The sequence below is a fragment of the Monodelphis domestica genome, chromosome 3, assembly GCF_027887165.1.
Source record: "Monodelphis domestica isolate mMonDom1 chromosome 3, mMonDom1.pri, whole genome shotgun sequence".
Lineage (NCBI taxonomy): Eukaryota > Metazoa > Chordata > Mammalia > Didelphimorphia > Didelphidae > Monodelphis > Monodelphis domestica.
In genome coordinates, this window is record NC_077229.1 from 153,371,941 (window position 1) to 153,395,028 (window position 23,088).

Sequence of the window (23,088 nt, forward strand, 5' to 3'; positions counted from 1 at the left end):
TAAAAGGAAACTAAGGATTCTATAAAATGGAGATATGGAGTAAAGAATACATTCAAGACTTGGTCAGTCTACATATGAGAGGAAATGGAAACTTATACATAAAACAAGTCAATTCTGATCATATCTTCCTTTTCAATTAGGACTTTCAAAAGTATGTATGTATGTATGTATAACTAGTCTTGGTGACTTGAATTCATAAAGGGCAGCAGGGTACTCTCTATTTTGTTATTTTATTAGTTCTTATTAGCCATTCCTACTTGTCTCTGATAATCTAAAGATTATTCTTTGTTAAGGAAGCATAGGTTTCAAAATCAAGTTCTCCTTTCCATTTTTTTGGATTATCTATCCTAAGAGATATTCCTTTTCCTTCATCTTCTATGCTATATAGTTTAACCACTCCCCTCTCCACACACACATACATACAAACAACTTCTTGTTCGCCTAAACCTTTCTCATCAACCTATCCTTATTCTTTACTTTAGTTCTCCTGACTCTATTCTTACAAGGCTGTGCCTCTTTTTTATTCTATCTTTGTTGCCTATCCTTTCTTTCCTTTTCTGTTCATATTCCTGAGAGCAGATGCCATTACTATTAGTAAAGTGTCTTAATAAAAGACCAGAGATAAGAGTATGAACAGGGGTATCCAGAGCAAATGTACGCGTATTTGTTCTGAAAGAATCAAGAGAATTATAACAAGATTCTTTCAATTCATTATGTGAGAGTTTCTAAGATCTTCCAGTCAGTCTTCAGTACAACTCCATGTTGAGTTCTGAGGAGAATGACCAGTACTGTTAAAGTACAAGAAAACTTAATGCAACAGAACTGATGCTTAAACATTCTTGAAATGAGGCTGAAATACATGGAGAGCTGAGTTTGCTTGCTGAACCACTGATGTATAAATAATCCTCATATTCAGAACTTCTCAAAAGCAACTAAAGCAGATTTTGTGCACCATTTGGCCAGTGTCTCCAAGTGCTTGACAGCTTGGAGTGAGATGAGTGAAGAAGTAATAGGAAATTAGAGAAATGATAAAATTGCTGATTCTAAAAGCCTATACAAGAAAGAAGGAAAACAATCTCTTTTAGCTATCTAGTTGGTGATGACGATTTTATTTTTCCGATCTACATTTTTATTATGAAGAGATAATTACCATATAAATAAGATGATATTCTGTTTTTATTCGTTTTTGGCTTGTATTGCCATAGGCCAAAGACTATGGCAAGGTTTACAAAGGGAATTAATGAATGAAAAACCACTTATTAAGCACCTATTAGGTACTAAATACTGTACTAGGGGTACTGTCCTAGAGTTCTTCAAGTTACATAAGATCAGATGAGACACTGTCAATGGATAGCTAAGAACAGGTGGGAAGACTTTGAGATCCTTATAAGCCTGTGACTGGTAAGATCAAAGGTCTGGTCAGTGTTCCATCTTATGGGGAAGAAAAGGGTTGTTGACTCCCATATCAACTAAGCCCAATGAACAATCAAGCAATCAAGCAAGCAAACTCCGGCAAAGTAGAAAGGAAAGGAAGCATCCATCTATCCCAGATGATTTCTGAAAGGTAAAAAGTATGCTCAAAACAACAAAATCAGAATAAACCTTTGAAATAATATATAATTACATTATGTTAACTAAACTGTGTCAAACAATTGTAGTTTCTCCATCATGAATAGTTTGTGAACTAAGGTTGGTTTTTATCTTTCTCTATGTCTTTGGCACTTAGCACATAGTTGGTGCTTTGTATATGAATGTTGAGTTTATAGATTGACTTAAATTGGAATAGTACTAATTAATTTTACCTCCAAAACATACTGTGCTTACAATAATAAAATATTGTGTAGACAGTCTTTCAGCTTAGAGTAACAAATTAAAAATCACAAAATCCATTATTGTTCTCCCTTTTTGGTTGTTTGGCCCATTAATGGCAGTTGTACTTGGTTTTAGTGGTGGAAAGAAAAGCAAACTAGAATTGCCTCCTTAAATAATGATTACAAAGGCTGAGCTCAGGGTCCTGGCCTATGTCCATTTTGGTGTGAAAAGCAGTGGTGATCAAAGGGCCTTAACCCTTACCCTATTCCAATCTACTTCCTGTCTGCTCTTTATAATATATTCATGCTTTATCTAGGCTGACTTGCTTGCTTCATTGATGGTAGTGATATTGGAGATTTTCAACTTCTTCTCCATAAGATGAGCTACAGTATGTGTTCCCTTGGTTATAGCTAAAAGGGGCACATTTGAAGCAAAGGAGGTAATCCAGGGAGGTAGGCATCCTCTAGAAGATGGGTCCTTAGCTGAATTTCAAGAATGCTAGATATTTCTGTGTGGCAATGCTGAGGAAGGAGCACTTTCCAGATATGAAGAATAGATATTTTATTTAAAGGTACCACTGTGCCTTTAGGAAATAGAATTTCATGTATGACAGAATAGCAGGTCTGAATTTGCCTGAAATGCGGCATAGATGAAGGAGCATAATTTGCAATAAAACAAATAATACTAGAGTAAGAATATTATCAGGGTTTCAGTGAACTATATGATCTTTGAAGTACCCAAATTAGAGGTTCTGTCAAGAACTGTGGAGGTAATTAAGTATAATTTTCAGTAGTTAACTTTCCCTAATACCTATTTGCTGCACTTGTGAGATACTACTTGCCTCTCCTAAAAAGCCTGCAAAGTATTTGCTTTCATTCTTAATTATCCTAGGGCTCTTTCAAGAAATAAGGTTTTCCTAAGGAATTATATTTTATGAGTCTGTACCTTCATTCAATTTTTTTTAAACGTAGATTTAAAAACATACTCTATAAAATACTCTGAGCAGTCTAGAAACCCAAGAAAAGTCATTTTTTCTGGAAGGTATGACTACATTTTTAGTTAGGTATCAGGAAGAAGGCACAGAACACCCTCTCTCTTAAAACAACAATAATAAAAGGACAAGTTTTTGGTTGCATTTAAGAAAACATGAAAAATTAAAGTTAACATACTTAGTTGAGTTAAAAGTATCCCCTAGTTCCCTTTTAGCAGCCTGTGGGTATCTCCCTCATCCAAAGACACAAAGCATTCTAAGAGTAGCCATTTATCAGCTAGAGGGATAATGGAAAGTACATTTTTCCCTTCTAAAGAAGGGTCTAATGGATAATGAAAAGCAGAAGCTGCTCAGGAACAAAAACCAAGGAACTTTATCTCTCTGAGAAAAGGATAGTGGTCCAGGGTAATTGCTTACTACTTGTGAACTGATGGAAAGGAAAAGCACTGCCTACCCCTAAATGAATTTTATCACAAACACTGTCTCCTTTAAGAAATGATCTGCCTGCCTAGAATTTAGTTTTGCCTCCATATAGCTACTTGCCATATTGGGGGTTGAAAAGGAAGCTATTATTCCTTTCTCATTCTATTCTCTACCTCTTTTATTTTGGTCAACTTGCATTGCTACTCCAGTCAGTTATCTATTCTATTTAAACCTTGTTTATTTGCTATCTGTTCTTTGATAGAGGGTCTTGTCAGATGAAGATAATCTGATTTTGTTGCATTTTGAATCAGTGAATCATGTAAGGGATAAATCATCAAAATGGAACATTAGACCAATTGTCAAACCATGAATCATTACAACAATCATGTATATGTATAGGTATATGCTGAATTATCAACAAAGTTTAAAATTTTGTTCTGAATATTTTAATATTTCGGAGTGTGATCCTGGGCAAGTCACTTAACCCTGTTTGCCTCCGTTTCTTGATCAGTAGGACAAGTTGGAGAAGGAAATGGCAAACCACTCTAGTGTCTTTGCTAAGAAAACCCCAAAAGGGGTCGTGAAGATTCAGACATAACTGAAAAAGGAATAAACAACAACATTCTAATTATTTAAAATCCATATATGATATAGATGATGACTGATTAACAGAGATTAACCAGAAGTTAAATTGACCAGAATGTGCTATCCTCCAAACATTCTATAAAGACAGAAACATACAGTACATAGAGGAATCTGATACCAAGTAGAGAGAGGATTGGTCTTAAAGTTATGAAGGCCTGAGTTCAAATGTGTCCTCATACACTTACTAGCTGTTTAATATTGAGTAAACCACTTAACATCTGTTTGCTTCAATTTCCTCAAGTATAAAAAGGAGATAATAATGGCACCTACCTCACAGAGTTATTATAAGGATCAGCTGAGATGTTTCTAACACATTTTTTATGATAGTACCTGGTACATGGTAAGTGGTAGATAAACGCTCACTCTCTTCTCTCTATAGGCATGAAGTGTATTAAGAGTTTACTAAAATGCCTTATTGGAATTTAACTACAGTTATTTTAGTGTATGTGTAGTAAATTTTTGGTTTTTACCTAGTCTTGAAGTAGAGTTCACAATCATTTAATAAAAATGAGTAACATGTCTATATAAATAACATTTTAAATAAATGTCTATAATATTTAAGTAGCACATTTTATACCCCTCTCATATAAGAAATCAAATAAAAACAAATCTCTGCAGGAGCTCATTATTATTACAAAGCTTATCTTCTAATTTTACACTAGGTATATTTTTAGTATAAGGCACAGAATTTTATAATTCTTTCGACAAGGATTTTGTGGTGCCCCAAGGCTGTGCTATTGAGTAATTACTGCACCAAACAAGTTTTTCACTCAATTCAACAATAAAAGTCTGAACAAGTAGTCTATAATGCAATTTACATTCCTAGTAATTAAACTAATAAAATCCACATAAATTCATCTTGAATTTCAAGCAATCCTAAAACATGGTACTTTGTTTATTTTTAGGGTACTTTATAGCTCCTTTGGGTAATTTTTAGTAATTATTTAGTCATTAACTTTTTGTGAGAGCTTCTCTAATTGCAGTGTTATATACACTCTTATCAATTTGCTTTATAGCTGTGCAGTGTGGTAACCCAGGGACTACTGCCAATGGGAAAGTGTTCCGTATAGATGGCACAACATTCTCCAGCTCTGTCATTTATTCCTGCATGGAGGGATACATACTTTCCGGATCATCAGTTAGGCAGTGTACAGCCAATGGAACATGGTCTGGATCCTTGCCCAACTGTACAAGTAAGTTAAATTTTCAGCAGCTTCTTTTCATATTTATTACTAATAATGGTGGGGGGGAGAGAAAGTTTTGGTCATTTCCTATCATATAACAATGTGTTTATAAAGAGAAGTTACAGTCATGATCCAAAAGGTTTATTTCAGTGGGAAGTATTCCACTATTAGTGTTTAAATGAACTGTTCCTCATGAAAATGTTTCTATTGACAGTGAAAGTTTGAAGGATTGAATCATTGTTTGACTTGGCTCTACATCTATGTTTAATTGAATTTATCATTTGTTGGACAGCTTCTATATGCAAGACACTATGCAGGGTGCAATATGGGTGTCAGTATGAATAAGGCATGTTCCCTGACTTCACTGATAATACAATCAAGAAAGCTTTTTCCATATTAACAGCAAGCTTACAACTCTCCATCTTGTTCCCAAAATGTTATGAAAGATATTCAGATACCTTGCTAAAAGCCTTCACTTGGTATGCTTGGTATGGTATAATATATATAAAAAAGGAAAATAATATAATCTGGCATGATTAGACCAGTGTTGACTCTTAGTCATTACCACTTCCATTTCACGTGTTCACAAGACTTCTAAGTGGCAAGAGTATAGAACCAGGAGTCAGGAACCTTTAGTTAAAATTTGGCCTCTAGAGCAATAGCTGTATGACTCTGGACAAGTCACTTAGTCTCCACCTTAGTTTTCCCATCTATAAAATAGAAATAATTAGTAGTCCTTACCTGCCAGGGATGTTGTAACAAAATGAGATAATATTTGTAAAGCAGATTGAAAAACTGAAAGTGTTATGTGAATACTAATTATTGTTATTGCTGTTGTAGTTGTGGTTATTTTAAAGTCTATATTATATAATTTTATCTGGAAAGGAAGTCAGATATACTCACTTAAATTTTGAAAAATCCACAAAACCCAAAAGCAGGGTTATTTCTATTATACTACTACTCGAGTACTGTGTGTGTGTGTGTGTGAGGGGCTGGAAAACATAACTTAGAATTAATTAGTTTTATTTCTGTTTTTAATATTGGAAATCAGAAGAATGATATTTAAATTGTTCAGTATTTTGAATATGTGCATTCTCTTTCATGTTAAGTAATAAAAATCTTGACAAGATATCAGGGCACATTTATAAACTGAATAAATAAATATCTTCCCTAAACCCCAGTTTTCTATCAAGTAGTCATTTTGGCAAAGGAGTGAATCAAGTATTTATGAGTATTATTAAATGTCTCATGTGCTACTATACCAAAAACAAAACCTTTTTATATATTTTTCCACCACTTGGTCACTGTTATTTCAGGCTATCAGTGTTAGTTTCTAAATATCCAGGTTCAAGAATGTAATCTTATTTTGATGCAATCTATGGGGGCACTTGTGACCTATTAAACTTATTCAGGTCTTTGAGTATATACTGTTATTTGACAACTCTAAAAGGTAATATGAAATCTTAGAATATAGTTTGCCTTCTTGACTCTGGAGGAAAAACAGTATATGTCATTTTAGAGATTCTACTTGCAATTAGATTGTCATATTTAGGAAATATATTTAAACCTAGGAAAAGTAAAAAAGAAACATTTGGAAATCTTCAATTTGTATTAAACAAAAAATGCTTCCTATATTTAATTAATGGAACCAATGTATTGCTTTTTTAAACCTTTACCTACCTACTTAGAATCAATACTATGTATTGGTTCCAAGGCAGAAGAGAGCAGTAAGAGATAGTCAATGGAGATAAAGAGACATGCCCAGGGTCACATAGCTGGGAAGTGCCTGAGACCAAATTTGAAACCAGGACCTCCTATCTCCAGGCCTACCTCTCAATCCACTAAACCACTTAGCTTCCTCCCAATGTATTACTGATTTTAGAAATCAGGGGTCAGAGAGAACACTGGATTTCAGTTTGATATTTAATGATTCAGAATTTTAAAAGGAGAAACAAAGATATCAAAAATGATGACTAGATTCTTTTAGTTTTAAAGAACTTTTGATTAATTTCTTCTTTTAGGTTAAATTACAATTAAGCATGCTTGATTTTCTGACTGTTTTTGGATAGATAGGGAAATTACGAGACTCTTCACTGTCCAAAATGGCACATGTTTATTATTGTAGAACCTTTTAGTATATGGCAATTTTTTCAAGTAATCAGTCATAGCAAAGGGCCAGGAATCTACTTTAGAGTAGAGAGAAAGAATAGAGAATTATTGGTGTTTTCTGTATTATTTTTCATTATTTTATTTAAGTATACTTTTCCATGTTATTCAAGCCCCAAATACCAATGTATTAAGACTCTCATGTCAACTCATGACTGCCAGTGGCTAACCAATAATCTGTTGCACTCCAAAGTCATTTTCAGAAATAATGATTCTTTCAAAGATAATATTTTGAGAAATAGCATTTCAGTGCTACCAGACATTTACATCTTGTAATCATAGTTTATTTGTAATGTTTTGATATAACAATAAGGAAGAATTGTGTAAGGCTGAGACTGATGAAAAATATATTTCTTTCATGCACATGCTACATTTTTGTTAGTTATTATGGGATCATAAATGTGTATAAAAGAGGAAGCTCTTCCTTGGAAATCTGAGGAATTGGTTTTAAATCCTAGTTCTTTCACTTGCTGTATGGTTTTTGGCAAGTCATTAACCTCTCATTTCTTCAAATGTAAAATCAATGGATGATACTAAACGAGATGCAAGTAGATATTGCAACAAATAGAGAACCAGGTTTAGAGTTTCAGGAAGTCAGATACTAGCTTATTACTTAGGACAAATCACAAAATTTGCCTTAGTTCTACATTAAATAGGGACACACTAGAGAAGAAAATTACAAATTATTCTAGTATCTTTGTCAGGAAAACTCCTGGACAAAGTCCATGGGGCCACAAAAAGTCAGATGCAACTAAATACAGTAACAACACACTAAATGACCTGGAAATTCTCTTCCAGTACTGACTCTTACATGTGAGTGTTTTTATACATACATACATACATATATGTATGTATATATAAATGTATATATATATGAACACAAACACACTCTGATTTTATGTATAAAAATATGTTGTTATTTTTGATAAATGAATACAAGAGCTAATTAATGCTATACTGAGGTACTGAGCTACTTGACATGAATTTCATCTTTCTAATTTGTTACTAAGTAAAAAAGCCACAGAAAAAACTAATTATGGAATTTAGAAGAGGAAAAATGATCAAAACAACAAATAAAATTTCAAGTAATGTTTTAGTTATAAATAATAATGTAAATGGGATGTGTTTAAAGTTAATATTAATTACAGATCAAAATCCAGAACATCCAATGTTGTGTCATGATGCCTTCTAAATGGACTTGTCTTGGTATATTTCTTAAAATTTTAAAAAGATAAAAGTATGAAAAAATATTCTTATTCTTATATTTAATGAAATAGCTAGCTAGCTATACACCTGTACACATACATCAGGAATTCTTACTCTAGGGTGTGTGAACTTGTTCTTTTATTTATATTTTAAGAAATGTATTTCAACATAATTAGTTTTCTTTCTAAGTATATATGTATATAATGTATGCATTTAAAAACATTTTAAGGAGTTCATAGTCTTTACCAAACACCCAAATGGGTCCATGACACACAAGAAGGTTAAAAACCCCAGACATACATGCCTGTATCATGTATGTGAGGAGGGGGTTGGAATTTCAGGCATTAGCTTTTTTTTAAGATGAATTTACTATTGAGGAACTGAAATCAGTAACACTTGCTATAGTTCTTTGGAGGGAAAATCTACTAAAATGTAAAATTCAATAAAGAAACAAAAAAGTCCCAGGATGAGACAAACCATTCTAAATCATAGATTTAGGCAGTGTCTACATGGGGTAACTAAATTTAATTGGAACGAAAAGTTCTAATTCAAACTTGTCAAATTGTTCCATCTGTACAAGACCATTACAATGCAAATTGGGACTTTGAGCAGCCCACAAATGGCACCAACCACAGCTTACATAAATTGCTTAAGCTTATCTATGTTAATAAAAAGGCATAGTATTCATATAATAAAATTTGAAATGTGTAAAACAAATTTGAAGTAGTGACTTGCTATCTTGAATCTTATAGAAAACGCTCTCTATTTCAACCATATCAGATCATATCTAGAGCCCCTTTGGGACAGAGTCTAATATCATAGATTTTTCTTTTTCTTTTTTAAAGTAGAAGGAAGCTTGAAAATCATTATTTCAGTGGAATTTAAGTGAGAAAATTAAATAACATTCTTTTTTTTCTGTTTTCTCTTTTCAGATGTCTATCAGATTTAATCTTTTATTAATTTTAGATTAAAAAATAAATAAGACAGTATGTTTTATTAGTATTTTCCAATATAATTCAATAGACATTAAGCATCCAATATAGGGGGAGAGAACTGTGCTTCACACTGGATGTACAAACAGATAAAAATAAATCTCCTGTTTTCAGATTAAGCTAATCTCGTGGTGGGGCTAGAATATGCATACAAATAATTATAATATAAAGTAAGTACATAAGAAAGATGCAAATAAAATGTTATATGATGTCAGAATAGGGAAAAGTTATTGCCAACTGGAGTATACAAGGAAGACTTCATGGAAGAATTATCATTTGAGTTGGATTCTAAAGCTTGAATAACAATTCAATAGGTTGAAGGGTAAGAAAAGGTTTTATTATGATTTATTCAACAACTTCTCCAGGAAGACTGAATATTTTCCCATTTTAAAGATGAAAAACAAATAACTTGACAAAAACCACATATTCTATCTAGTATTTGGCAGAGAATAATGATTCATGTATATAAAGAGTATGTAAGAGTATTTTAAAAAAGAATCCTTACCTTCTATTTTAGAACCAATACTGTGTATTGGTTCCAAGACAGAAGAGCGGTAAGGTCTAGGCAATGGAGGGGTTAAGTGACTTGCCCAGGGTCACACAGCTAGGAAGTGTCTGAAGTCAGATTTGAAGCCAAGACCTTCCATCTTTAGCCCTAGCTCTTAATCCATGGAGCAACCTAGTTATTCCTGCAAAGTTCTTTCTTTACAATAACCCTGTGGCATAGTCAGGCAAATATTATCCCTTTTTTTTTTTTGAGTTTACACATTGGTTATTTTTAATGAACTTTGTCTCTATATCTCTATCTCTGTCTGCCTCTTTGTCTCTCTTGACCCTTTTCATATAATAGATGGGGCAGAATATACTTGAAAATGAAATTGGTGTCAAAAGATGTCACCATAATTTTTTTCCTTCCTTCCTTCCTTCCTTCCTTCCTTCCTTCCTTCCTTCCTTCCTTCCTTCCTTCCTTCCTTCCTTCCTTCCTTCCTTCCTTCCTTCCTTCCTTCCTTCCTTCCTTCCTTCCTTCCTTCCTTCCTTCCTTCCTTCCTTCCTTTTTCTTTCTTTCTTTCGTTCTTTCTTTCTTTCTTTCTTTCTTTCTTTCTTTCTTTCTTCTTTTTTTCTTCCTTCCTTCCTTCCTTCCTTCCTTCCTTCCTTCCTTCCTTCCTTCCTTCCTTCCTTCCTTCCTTCCTTTCTTCCTTCCTTCCTTCCTTCCTTCCTTCCTTCCTTCCTTCCTTCCTTCCTTCCTTTCTTTCTTTCTTTCTTTCTTTCTTTCTTTCTTTCTTTCTTTCTTTCTTTCTTTCTTTCTTTCTTTCTTTCTTTCTTTCTTTCTTTCTTTCTTTCTTTCTTTCTTTCTTTCTTTCTTTCTTTCTTTCTTTCTTTCTTTCTTTTAATTTTATAGTATTTTATTTGATCATTTCCATGCATTATTCATTAAAGACAAAGATCATTTTCTTTTCCTCCCTCCCACCCCCCGTAGCCGACGCATGATTCCACTGGGTATCACATGTGTTCTTGATTCGAACCCATTGCCATGTTGTTAGTATTCGCATTAGAGTGTTCGTTTAGAGTCTCTCCTCTGTCATGTCGCTCAGCCATTGTAGTCAGGTAGTTGCTTTTCCCTGGTGTTTCTACTCCCTCAGTTTGTCCTCTGCTTATGGATAGTGTTTTTTCTCCTAGATCCCTGCAGATTGTTCAGGGACATTACACTGCCACTATTGGAGAAATCCATTACGTTCCATTATACCACAGTGTGTTTGTCTCTGTGTACAATGTTCTCCTGGTTCTGCTCCTCTCACTCTGCATCACTTCCTGGAGGTCATTCCAGTCTCCATGGAATTCCTCCACTTTATTATTCCTTTTTGCAAAATAATATTCCATCACCAACATATACCACAATTTGTTCAGCCATTCCCCAATTGATGGGCATCCCCTCGTTTTCCAATTTGTGGCCACCACAAAGAGCGCAGCTATGAATATTTTTGTACAAGTCTTTTTGTCCATTATCTTTTTGGGGTACAGACCCAGCAGTGCTATGGCTGGATCAAAGGGTAGACATTCTTTTATCGCCCTTTGTGCATAGATCCAAATTGCCCTCCAGAATGGTTGGATCAATTCACAACTCCACCAGCAATGAATTAATGTCCCAACTTTGCCACATCCCCTCCAGCATTCATTATTTTCCATAACTGTCATGTTAGCCAATCTGCTAGGTGTGAGGTGATACCTCAGAGTTGTTTTTATTTGCATCTCTCTGATTGTAAGAGATTTAGAACACTTCTTCATGTGCTTATTAATAGTTTTGATTTCTTTATCTGAAAACTGCCTATCCATGTCCCTTGCCCATTTATCAATTGGGGAATGGCTTGATTTTTTGTACAATTGATTTAGCTCTTTATAAATTTGAGTAATTAAACCTTTGTCAGAGGTTTTTATGAAGATTTTTTTCCCAATTTGTTGTTTTCCTTCTGATTTTAGTTACATTGATTTTGTTTGTACAAAAGCCTTTTAATTTGATGTAGTCCAAATTATTTATTTTACATTTTGTGATTCTAAGTCTTGCTTGGTTTTAAAGTCTTTCCCTTCCCACAGGTCTGACATGTATACTATTCTGTGTTTACCCAATTTACTTATGGTTTCCTTCTTTATGTTTGAGCCTTTCACCCATTTTTAATTTATCTTGGTGTAGGGTATCAGGTGTTGATCAATTCCTAATCTTTCCCACACTGTCTTCCAATTTTCCCAGCAGTTTTTATGAAATAGTGGATTTTTTTCCCAAGACCTGGGATCTTTGGGTTTATCGTATACTGTCTGGCTGAGGTCACTTGCCCCCAGTCTATTCCACTGATCCTCCTTTCTGTCTCTTAGTCAGTACCAAATTGTTTTGATGACTGCTGCTTTGTAATATAGTTTGAGGTCTGGGACTGCTAGGCCCCCCTCATTTGTGTTTTTTTTTTTCATTATTTCCCTGGATATCCTTGATCTTTTGTTATTCCAAATGAACTTTGTTATGGTTTTTTTCCAAATCAGTAAAGAAATTTTTTGGGAGTTCCATGGGTATGGCACTAAATAGATAAATAAGTTTGGGTAGGATGGTCATTTTTATTATATTGGCTCGTCCTACCCATGAGCAGTTAATGCTTTTCCAATTGCTCAAGGCTAGTTTTAGTTGTGTGGCGAGTGTTTTGTAGTTATGTTCATATAGTTCCTGTATTTGTCTCGGGAGGTAGATTCCTAGGTATTTTATTTTGTCTAAGGTGATTTTGAATGGGATTTCTCTTTCTTGTTTTTGCTGCTGAACTGTGTTGGAGATATATAGAAATGCTGATGACTTATGTGGGTTTATTTTGTATCCTGCAACTTTGCTAAAGTTGTTGATTATTTCAATTAGCTTTTTGGTTGAATCTCTAGGATTCTTTAAGTAGACCATCATGTCATCTGCAAAGAGTGATAACTTGGTCTCCTCCTTGCCTATTTTGATGCCTTCATTTCTTTTTCTTCTCCATTTGCTACTGCTAGTGTTTCTAGTACAATGTCAAATAATAGAGGTGATAATGGGCATCCTTGTTTCACTCCTGATCTTATTGGAATGCATCTAGTTTATCCCCATTGCAAATGATATTATCTGATGGTTTTAGATATATACTGTTTATTATTTTTAGGAATGACCCTTCTAGTTCTATGCTTTCTAGTATTTTTAATAGGAATGGGTGTTGCATTTTATCAAAGGCTTTTTCTGCGTCTATTGAGATAATCATGTAGTTCTTGTTGGTTTGCTTGTTGATTTGGTCAATTATGTGGATAGTTTTCCTAATATTGAACCAGCCCTGCATCCCTGGTATAAATCCTACTTGATCATGGTGGATGACCCTTCTGATCACTTGCTGGAGTCTTTTTGCTAGTATCCTATTTAAGATTTTTGCATCTATATTCATTACGGAGATCGGTCTATAGTTTTCTTTCTCTGTTTTTGACCTGCCTGGTTTTGGAATCAGTACCATGTTTGTGTCATAAAAGCAGTTTGGTAGAACTCCCTCTTTGCTTATTATGTCAAATAGTTTGTATAGTATTGGGATTAACTGTTCTCTGAATGTTTGATAGAATTCACTGGTGAATCCATCAGGCCCTGAGGATTTTTTCTTAGGAAGTTCATTGATGGCCTGTTGGATTTCATTTTCTGATATGGGATTATTTAAGAATTCTATTTCCTCTTCTGTTAGTCTAGGCAGTTTGTATTTTTGTATATATTCATCCATGTCACTTAAATTGGTATATTTATTGCCATATTATTGGGCAAAGTAATTTTTAATGATTGCCTTAATTTCCTCTTCATCAGAAGTGATGTCCCCCTTTTCATCTTTGATGCTGTTAATTTGCTTTTCTTCCTTCCTTTTTTTAATTAGATTGACCAGTACTTTGTCTATTTTGTTTGTTTTTTCAAAGTACCAGCTTATTGTCTTATTTATTAAATCAATAGTACTATCACTTTCGATTTTATTAATTTCTCCCTTAATTTTTAGGATTTCTAGTTTGGTTTTCGCTGGGGGTTTTTAATTTGGTCACTTTCGAGTTTTTTTATTTGCATTTCCAATTGATTGATCTCTGCTCTCCCTAGTTTGTTAATATATGCACTCAGGGATATGAATTTACCTCTGATTACCGCTTTGGCTGCATCCCAAAAGGTTTGAAAGGATGTCTCACCATTGTCATTTTCCTCGATGAAATTATTAATTGTTTCTATGATTTCTTCTCTAACTAAATGATTTTGGAGTATCATATTGTTTAGTTTCCAATTAGTTTTTGATTTGGTTTTCCATGTACCATTACTGATCGTTATTTTTATTGCCTTGTGGTCTGAAAAGGCTGCATTTATTATTTCTGCTTTTCTGCATTTGTGTGCCATGTTTCTGTGACCTAATGTATGGTCAATCTTTGTGAATGTGCCATGTGGTGCTGAGAAGAAGGTGTATTCCTTTTTATCCCTATTTATTTTTCTCCCTATGTCTATTAATTCTAATTTTTCTAAGATTTCATTCACTTCTTTTACCTCTTTCTTATTTATTTTTTGATTTGATTTATCTAAATTTGATAATGGTTGGTTCAAGTCTCCCACTAATATGGTTTTACTATCTATTTCTTCCTTCAATTCTCCTAGTTTCTCCATTAGAAATTTGGGTGCTATATTATTTGGTGCATATATGTTGATTAGTGATATTTCCTCATTATCTAAAGTCCCTTTTAACAAAATATAATTACCTTCCCTATTCCTTTTGATCAGGTCTATTTTTGCTTTGGCTTTATCAGATATCATGATTTCCACTCCTGCCATCTTTCTGTCAGTTGAGGTCCAGAAGTTCTTACTCCATCCTTTAATTCTGACCTTGTGGGTGTCTACCCGCCTCATGTGTTTTTCTTGGAGACAACATATGGTAGGGTTTTGGATTCTAATCCATTCTGCTATTTGTCTACGTTTTATGGGTGAGTTCATCCCATTCACATTCAATGTTATGACTCTCACTTGTGGACTCCCTGGCATTTTGATATCCTTTCCTAATTCTAACCTTTCTTCTTCAGCTCTACCTTTTAGTCCAGTGATTTACTTTAAATCAGTCCCCCTTGTATTTCCCTTTCTACCCTCCTCTCTTCTTATTTCCTCCCTTATTTTCCCCTGTAGTCTTTTTAAAAATTCCCCCCACCCTCTCCCTCTTTTGTACTGCTTCCCTCCCCACCAGTCTGTTTTTTACCCTTCTACTCCCCTATAGGGCGCAAATCTATCCTCTTCCCCAATGGATTGGATTGTTCTTCCCTCTTTGGGTCAATTTCAAAGTATGTAAGAGTTGAGTATTTCCTATCTCCAACCTCTTTACCCTTCCAGTGTATCGATGTTCTCCCCCCTCCCGCCATGAGCTTCTTTGTGACATATAAATTTACCCCCATTTGTTTCTTTTCCCATTTCTTTTAGTCATAACCTCTTTTCTTTTTTAGCTTTAGTCATGTATCTATATATATACATACACATGTACATGTATTTATGCATGCATATATCTATATACCTATTTATGTCTTATCCTTTCATCCTATACAGTTTGTCACTGTTCCCTCTGAGTGTAGTTCTTCTAGCTGCTTAGGTGATAGCAACAGTTTTTAAGAGTTGCCAATGACCTCTTTTCTTATAGGGATACATATCATTTTAACTTATTGAGTCTCTTAAAAAAACTTTTTTGTTGTTGTTGTTGTTTTTCCCCTCTTTTTTAATTACCTTTTGATGATTCTCTTGAGTTCTGTGGTTGGACTTCGAATTTTCTGTTCAGGTCTGGTCTTTTATTTATGAATGCTTGGAACTCTTCTGTTGTGTTAAATGACCATACTTTCCCCTGTAAGAATATAGTCAGTTTTGATGGGTATTTTATTCTTGGCTGTAGGCCCAATTCCCTTGCTTTCCAGAATATCATATTCCATGCCTTTTGGTCCTTCAGTGTGGATGCAGACAGATCCTGTGTTATCCTCACCATGTTTCCATGGTATCTGAATGGTTTCTTCTTGGCAGCTTGTAATACCTGTTCTTTTATCTGATTGTTTTTGAATTTGGCTATAACATTTCTTGGTGTTGTCAGTTGGGGATTAAAAACAGGGGGTTATCTGTGGATTCTTTCAATCCCCACTTTCCCCTCTTGTTCTAGGATTTCAGGACAGTTTTCCTGGATAATTTCCTCTAGTATTATGTCCAGGCTTTTTCTTTTGTCATGGTCTTCTGGTAGTCCAATTATTCTTAAATTGTCTCTTCTTGAACGATTTTCTAAATCGTCTGTTTTGTGAATGAGATGCTTCACATTTTCCTCGATTTTTTCATTCTTTTTGTTTTGTTTTATAGTGTCCTGCTGCCTTGTGAGGTCACTTGATTCTAGTTGTTTTACTCTGGTTCTTAAAGATTGGATTTCATCTTTGGCTTTTTGGTCGTCTTTTTCCTTCTGGTCTGAGTTTCTTTGAAGATCGTCTTTCATCCTCTTTATCTCGTCTTTCATCTCCTTTGCCTCATTTTCCAGCTGGATGATTTTGGCTTTCAGGACACTATTTTCTTGTTTTAGTTCAAGTGCCTCTGTTTCCAGATGACTTATCTTAATTTTTAAGTTCTTTTCCCAATTGTCTTCAGCCTCCCTTAGTTGTGTTTTGAGTTCTTCCACAGCCTGTATCCAATTCGCTGGGATTTCTGGTTTATCGTTTGCTGATCTCTTCCCCTCTGTTCCATTTGGTGAGTAGTAGCTGTCTATTGTAGTTTCTTTCTTCTGTTTCTGTTGTTTGTTCAAATTCACCCCTTCTTTCCTCCCTGTATTTGTCTGTGCTCTTGTTCCTCTCATTTTTTTTGTTTTTTAGGGACTTCTATCAGTTTCCCCTCTTGGAGCTTTAACAGAGGATCTCTTGGTGTAATCTCTGAGGCAGGGTTGTTGGGGGTTTGAGCTTTCCTGTCCTCTGGAGGCTTTTGATTGGCTTAAAGTCCAGCAGTCAATGAGGATGGATGGGGAGCCTGGGCTTCCCTGTGTTCTGGAGACTTTTGATGGGATTGAGTTCAGCTTAGTTGGGCTGGGTTTACTCTGAGTTTTAACCTTCCTGGATGGCTGGAGCAGATATGGAGGATCTCTAAAGCTCTGGCCAGGATGCCAGGTCTATGCTCCTTCTAGGCTGCCATCTTGACTTCACCTCTAGGTTTCTGTTTTTTTCAGAAGACCCAGCTCTCTAAGGGGGGAGGGGTTGTGGCTTGACTGGACTCTGAGGGCTCCTGATGGGTTTAGGTTCAGGTGGTGTGGGCCGAACAATCCAGGAGTCAAAAAAAGGAAGGAAAAAAAAGCAGCAACCTTCTCTTCCACAGTCTGTGTTGAGTGCCCTGAAACTGGCCCGGGTTTCTTTCAAGGTAAGCTCTTCAGAGCAACCCCTTTGCCAGCCCTGAGTTTTCTGTCCTTTCAGTAGCTCTGAGGGCTCCTGATGGGATTAGGTTCAGCTGGTTCTTTCAGAAGACCCTGCTCTCTAAGGGGGCAGGGGTCGTGGCTTGCCTGGACTCTGATGGCTCCTGATGGGATTAGGTTCAGGTGGTGTGGGCCGAATGATCCTGGAGCCAAAAAAAGGAAGAAAAAAAAAGCAGTATCTCCTCTTCCACAGTCTGTGTTGAATGCCTGGAAACTGGCCTGGGTTACTTTCAAGGTAAGCTCTTTGGAGCAACCCCTTTGCCAGCCCTGAGTTTTCTTATCCTTTCAGTAGCTCTGAGGGCTCCTGATGGGATTGGGTTCAGCTGGTGCCCTAAAGCTGGGACCTCCCTTGAGACTCAGATGGAAGGACCCAGCCAGGGGGCTACAGGCTTCCCCTTCTCTCTATGTTTCCCTGCCATCTGTGTTGGGTGCCCCGGAGACTGGCTCAGGTTGCTTTCAAGGTGAGTCCTCAGAGCCCTGAGGTTCCTGCTGCTGCCTTGGGCTCAGCACTCTGGGTTGGGGGGGATGGGTCATTGGACCTTCTTTCTGTCTACCCCTTAGATCCGAGTGATCTAGGGTTCTGGCTTTTGGGGTGTGGTACCTTTTGATCCAGGTCCAGGAGGAGGTTTCCCCAGGTCTATCCTGTTGTTCAGCTTGAATTTCGGTGGCCTAGGAGCACTCTGTTTGCGATCGGTAAGGAAGGGTTTCAGAGGTCTGAACTTTCGCTGCTTCTACACCGCCATCTTGACTGGAAGTCTAAATAACATTCTTAAGATCAAATTACTGGAAAAAAGATCTTAATAATCCTTTTACCTTACTTCCCAAATAAGAAAACTAAGGTCAAAGAGATTGTCATTCATGTAGTCAATTATTATTTAATAAATGGTAAGATTCATAAGCACAAGGAACATGATTTATATAAAAATTTATGTTCCTCAGATTCTAGTGCAGTGTTCCACATACTGAGCACTTAATAAATATTTGTTGAATTAAATAGATCAGAATGAAATGATATCCTTTCAATGTCAATAAAAAATGAAGGTCTCTGCCATTCAGATCAATAAAACAATCATTTGTTAAACCCACACTATATTCCAGGCAATATGATAGTCACTGGAAATACTGATACAAAAGGAAGGTAATCCCTTCCTTCAGAGATCTTACATTCTACTGGAGATGCAGCATATCCACAGAAAAAATACAACATATATTCCAAATAAATACAATAAACCCCATTACTATAGAATGCTTCTAACTCATTCCTTGTTTGATTGGCTGTCTCTCTACCCACCCTACCCCCTACTGCCTTTCACATTAGAGCTCTTTTTCTTCCTGAAACAAGAGCAGTTACAAGAAGATAGTCCCTCCTTTTCAGGTTCAGGGATCCTTCTAGGGTCTTACCCTGAGGGGAAGATGAATGGGATCAATACTCTACAGACTGACATAGACCAAGAAGGCGGTATAGGAATTTAAAGTGGGGGCCTTTCATGAGTTCAGGTATCAGGGAAATTTTGGGAAAGGAAATGCTACCTAAGAACAGAGTTCTTTTGGTAGCCACCCAGCTGTTTTCTTCTCCTAGAGCAGTGAATGGCAACTCTTTTAGAGAAAGCGTGCAGGGCTCTGGTCCCACCTCACCCCTCAGATTGAATGCCATGCTATGCCTCCCACCCTAATCTCCTTTTACCCCAGACAGAGGAGGGAGGAAGTGCTCCCATTCGGCTTCTGGGCAAGAGGATGGGTAATGAGAGGAGCTTGTGGAAAGGGAGGAGGAGAGTGGCCCCAGCACTCCACTCCTTCCAGCTCTGTTCTCCTCCAGCTCTGTGCCATGCTATGAGTTGTGCTCACCTCAAGCCTAGCTTTTCTCCAGCTTTACCATGGGAATTACCTTCACCACAGACTCAACAGACTGCTGTCTGTGCTGCCCCTCACACAACATGTGACCCCACCCTAAACCTCAGCACTTTATCAGAGATGGGGAAGGAGGAAGCACTCCCATTGGCTGCTGGGCAAAGGGGTGGGGGAAGTGAGGAATGTCCTCAGGTGTGTGGAGAGGAAGAGGGGAACAACTAAGCCCTGAGTCCCTCTGACTTTCTAGTAACAAATTCTGATGGGCCACTACAGGTGTGCCCACAGAGAGAGCTCTGCATGCCCTTTTTTCCACTTGTGCCATAGCTTCACCATCACTGTCCTAGGGAATCCAGGAGGCCCATAAGGATTAGTGTGGTCAAAAGTTTCAGAATTCCTGACTTGAGTCTCTCAGTAAATGCTAGCAGCCCTCTGTGAGATGCTCCCTGAGGTTGTTATATACTTCTCAGAGGAGAAAATGACCACCTTCAGCAGAATGATCTTGAGGGAGTTGTGCAGTATAGAGCCAAGGGAAAAGGGAAATGCCTATTGAGCAAGTATCTCATGTTTTAAAGCTTTTAATATTGACAGGCTGGGAGTATGTTACATGTTTCATATCTTTATTTTTTGTGAATATATGAATTTTAGTTATTTGTGTCACAGAGGCCACTCTCCTCCTCCCTTTCCACAAGCTCCTCTCATTTCTTTTGAGTAGAGGAATTAAATAGCCTTCCCATGCATGGTCTACTTTTGTACATTTAGGATGTTTCTACTCTCTTTTGGGGAGATTCTTTTATTTAATATGTACATTTTTTTTTCCTGAATACATCAATACAATTTTTTAACATATGTTTTTCCATTTTCTCTCCCTCCTACCCATCCCTAAGATGGCAGGTGATATTGGGTTGTGCATGTATTATAATATGATAAATATTTCCATGTTTATCATGTTGGACAATGAAGTAAAGAATGATATGTTTCAATTTTCATTCACACTCCGTCTGTTCCTTCAATGGTGGTGAATATCATTTTTTTGGTCATAACTCTTGGAATTATCCTGAATCGCCACCTTGTTGTTCAAGATATTCACAGTTGGTCATCATACATTATTGTTCTTACTGAGTACAACATTTTCCTGGTTCTACCTACTTTGCATTACTTCATATGTCTCTCCAGGTTTTTTTTTTGGAATCATCTTGTTTGTCATTTCTTATGGCACCATATTATTCTATTACAAGCATATACCACAACTTGTTAAGCCATTCCCCAGTTGGTGGACAACGCTTCAGATTCCAGTTCTTTGCCACTAAAATAGCTACTATACATGTTTTTGTACATGTAGGTCTTTTCCCCTCTCTTTAATTCTTTTTGGGATATAAACCTAGTAGTGGTATTGCTAGGGCAAAGGGTATGCACAGTTTAATAGCCCTTTGAATGTGGTTCTAGATTGCTCTTCAGAATGGATGTATCAGTTTGCAACTCTTCCAGGAGTATATTGGTGTTCTGATTTTTCCACATCCCCTGCAAAACTTATCATTTTCCAATTTTGTCTTGTTAGTCAGTATGATGGGTATGAGTTGGTACATCATAGTTGTTTCAATTTGCATTTCTCTAATCAGTAATTATTTGTAGCATTTTTTCATATGAATAAAGAGTTTTAATTTCTTCATCTGAATATTACCTGTTCATATTCTTTGACCATTTGTCAATTGGCAAATGCTTTGTATTTGAATAGACTTGACTCAGTTCTCTATGTATTTGAGAAATTAAACTTTTGTCAGAGAGACTTGGTATAAAGATATCCAGTTTTTCCCAGTTTATTGCTTGCCTTTTAATCTTTATTGTATTGCTTTTGCTTGTACAAACTTTTTAGTTTAATATAGTCAAAGTTATCTATTTCATATCTCATAATACTCTGTTTTGTTTGGACCTAAATATTTTCCTTATCCATAGTTCTGCAAGGTAAACTATTTCATGCTCCCCTAATTTGTTTATGGTATCACCCTTTATTTTTCAATTTTATATCCATTTTTACTATATCATGGTATATCAAGGGAGGTATTGGTCAATGACTAATTTCTGTTGTACCATTTTCCAGAAGGTTTTGTCAAATAGTGAACTTTTCTTCCATATCTTTTGTGGAGATTCTAGGTATGGACAAAAACCTTAGTTTTAAGTAAAATTACTTAATTTCAAAGTGGGAAGCTTGATGAAACAAAGAATGTGAGAAAAGTATCTGACCCGTCTTTTTAGTACCCTACTTTTTATAGGAATTGAACTCTGTTTAAATGTGAAATCTAAATGCCCTTTACTAGTGCCTTATTGGAAGAGAACAGACTCAGCCTCATTAGACTAGAAGAATCTATCGTGGTAAAGATACGGACAGAGATGATATTTATTATTGTATTGGCATAGGGAACTTCCAGTTGAGGAAACTCCTTCTACCAAGGTAGGTCATCCCATTCTTTGAAACTTACTGTTTCAGAGACTTGGCTAGAGGCACTGAAAGTTAAAGTTATTTGTACAAGGTCACACAGCCAGTGCTTATCAGAGGCAAGACACACTATACATATATACATAACACAAGCATTTAAGTGCACATGTATACATGTAGTTTACAAATTCTGGTGGTCCTTATTCTAACTCTTCTTACAATTCATGATTTGACTCCCTTAGACTAAAGGTAGCTAGAATAGGTCCCTGTTATAGTTTTAGGGGTATTACTGAAGATATTAGGGATTCTTCCAATGCATTTGACTCAGTCCTACATTCCTTGATCTTCCCTTCAATACTAAGTGCCAGTGATTAATGTCTCCATATTATTTAATCAATTATTAATCTCAGCTTTTATATGATGGATCTTTTACTGAGAAAATATAGCATGTACATAAGAACATATACATCTTCCTCCTAGCCATGTAAACACTCTTTCCTATACTAAATTATCCCCTTAGGTGAGAGGACTCAAGCATCTAAGTTTAACTTTAAATGTGGCATAGATGAGACAATCCCTTGCTTCAACAGGACACAGCACATTAGAGTCAATCCACTACTGGGGTCAGCCAATTAGAACTCTTCTCAGGGTCTTTCTGGTAGGATAACTTCAGCTGACAGCAAACTCCAGTAGTCAACAATTTCTGGACCACCAGTATCTCAGAAGTTGTGCCAAAGTTAAATCCATTTCCAGTATTAGTTCAGCTCAGAGCAGGAAGGAATAGAATGAACAGAACCAAAAGAAATAACAGGGTCATGTATTTATATCTTCATGTAGATTTAGGTGGGGTGAATAGTTGTCTGGTGCTGAACAGCAAGACCATACACTTTGTATGTGTGTGTATGTGTGTATACATGTATTATTTATAATATGACATATCATATAGTACAATATAGTATGTAGTAGTATATATTAATATATGAACATAATATGTTATGTAGTACATATTGATGTATAAATAATACATTGTGAATTTATAAATATGTACTAGTACTATATAATATTTCATACATGATATATAAGAATACATCTTTATTGATGGACATTGTCTTTATATCATTATCTTTTCAACCCCTTCTCACATTCTACTCTGCTCTTTCTCTTGTGACAAAATATTTAACAAAAATATCTGATTCAATGACCATATCTGACAATGTGTGTAGTAGTCTATCCTCTTTTTCTTTGCCACTAAGATTATACTCCCTGGGAACTTCCTCAGGAGATCCTGATTCATTTTGTTTTTTCCATTGAAATCAATGTTCCAATGTTTATTCATTTTTTCCTCTTAAATCTGTGTGAACAAAATGCTGTTTTTTCTCCAATTAACTTCTTGACAACATAGTTTTTGCCACTAATCCTTTCCCTTTTAAAGATC

The 23,088-nt window shown here is 35.8% G+C and overlaps 1 protein-coding gene across 7 annotated transcripts in view; it reads left to right on the plus strand.

The window, feature by feature from the left end:
• CSMD3 (CUB and Sushi multiple domains 3) overlaps positions 1-23,088 on the plus strand; it is a 1,668,414-nt gene that overhangs the window by 1,583,019 nt on the left and 62,307 nt on the right. For all 7 annotated transcript variants that reach the window (XM_016431868.2, XM_056823169.1, XM_056823168.1 and 4 more), the window contains one exon: positions 4,888-5,064. In XM_016431868.2, the coding sequence (XP_016287354.2) occupies positions 4,888-5,064 (177 nt within the window). The remainder of the gene's footprint in view (positions 1-4,887; positions 5,065-23,088) is intronic.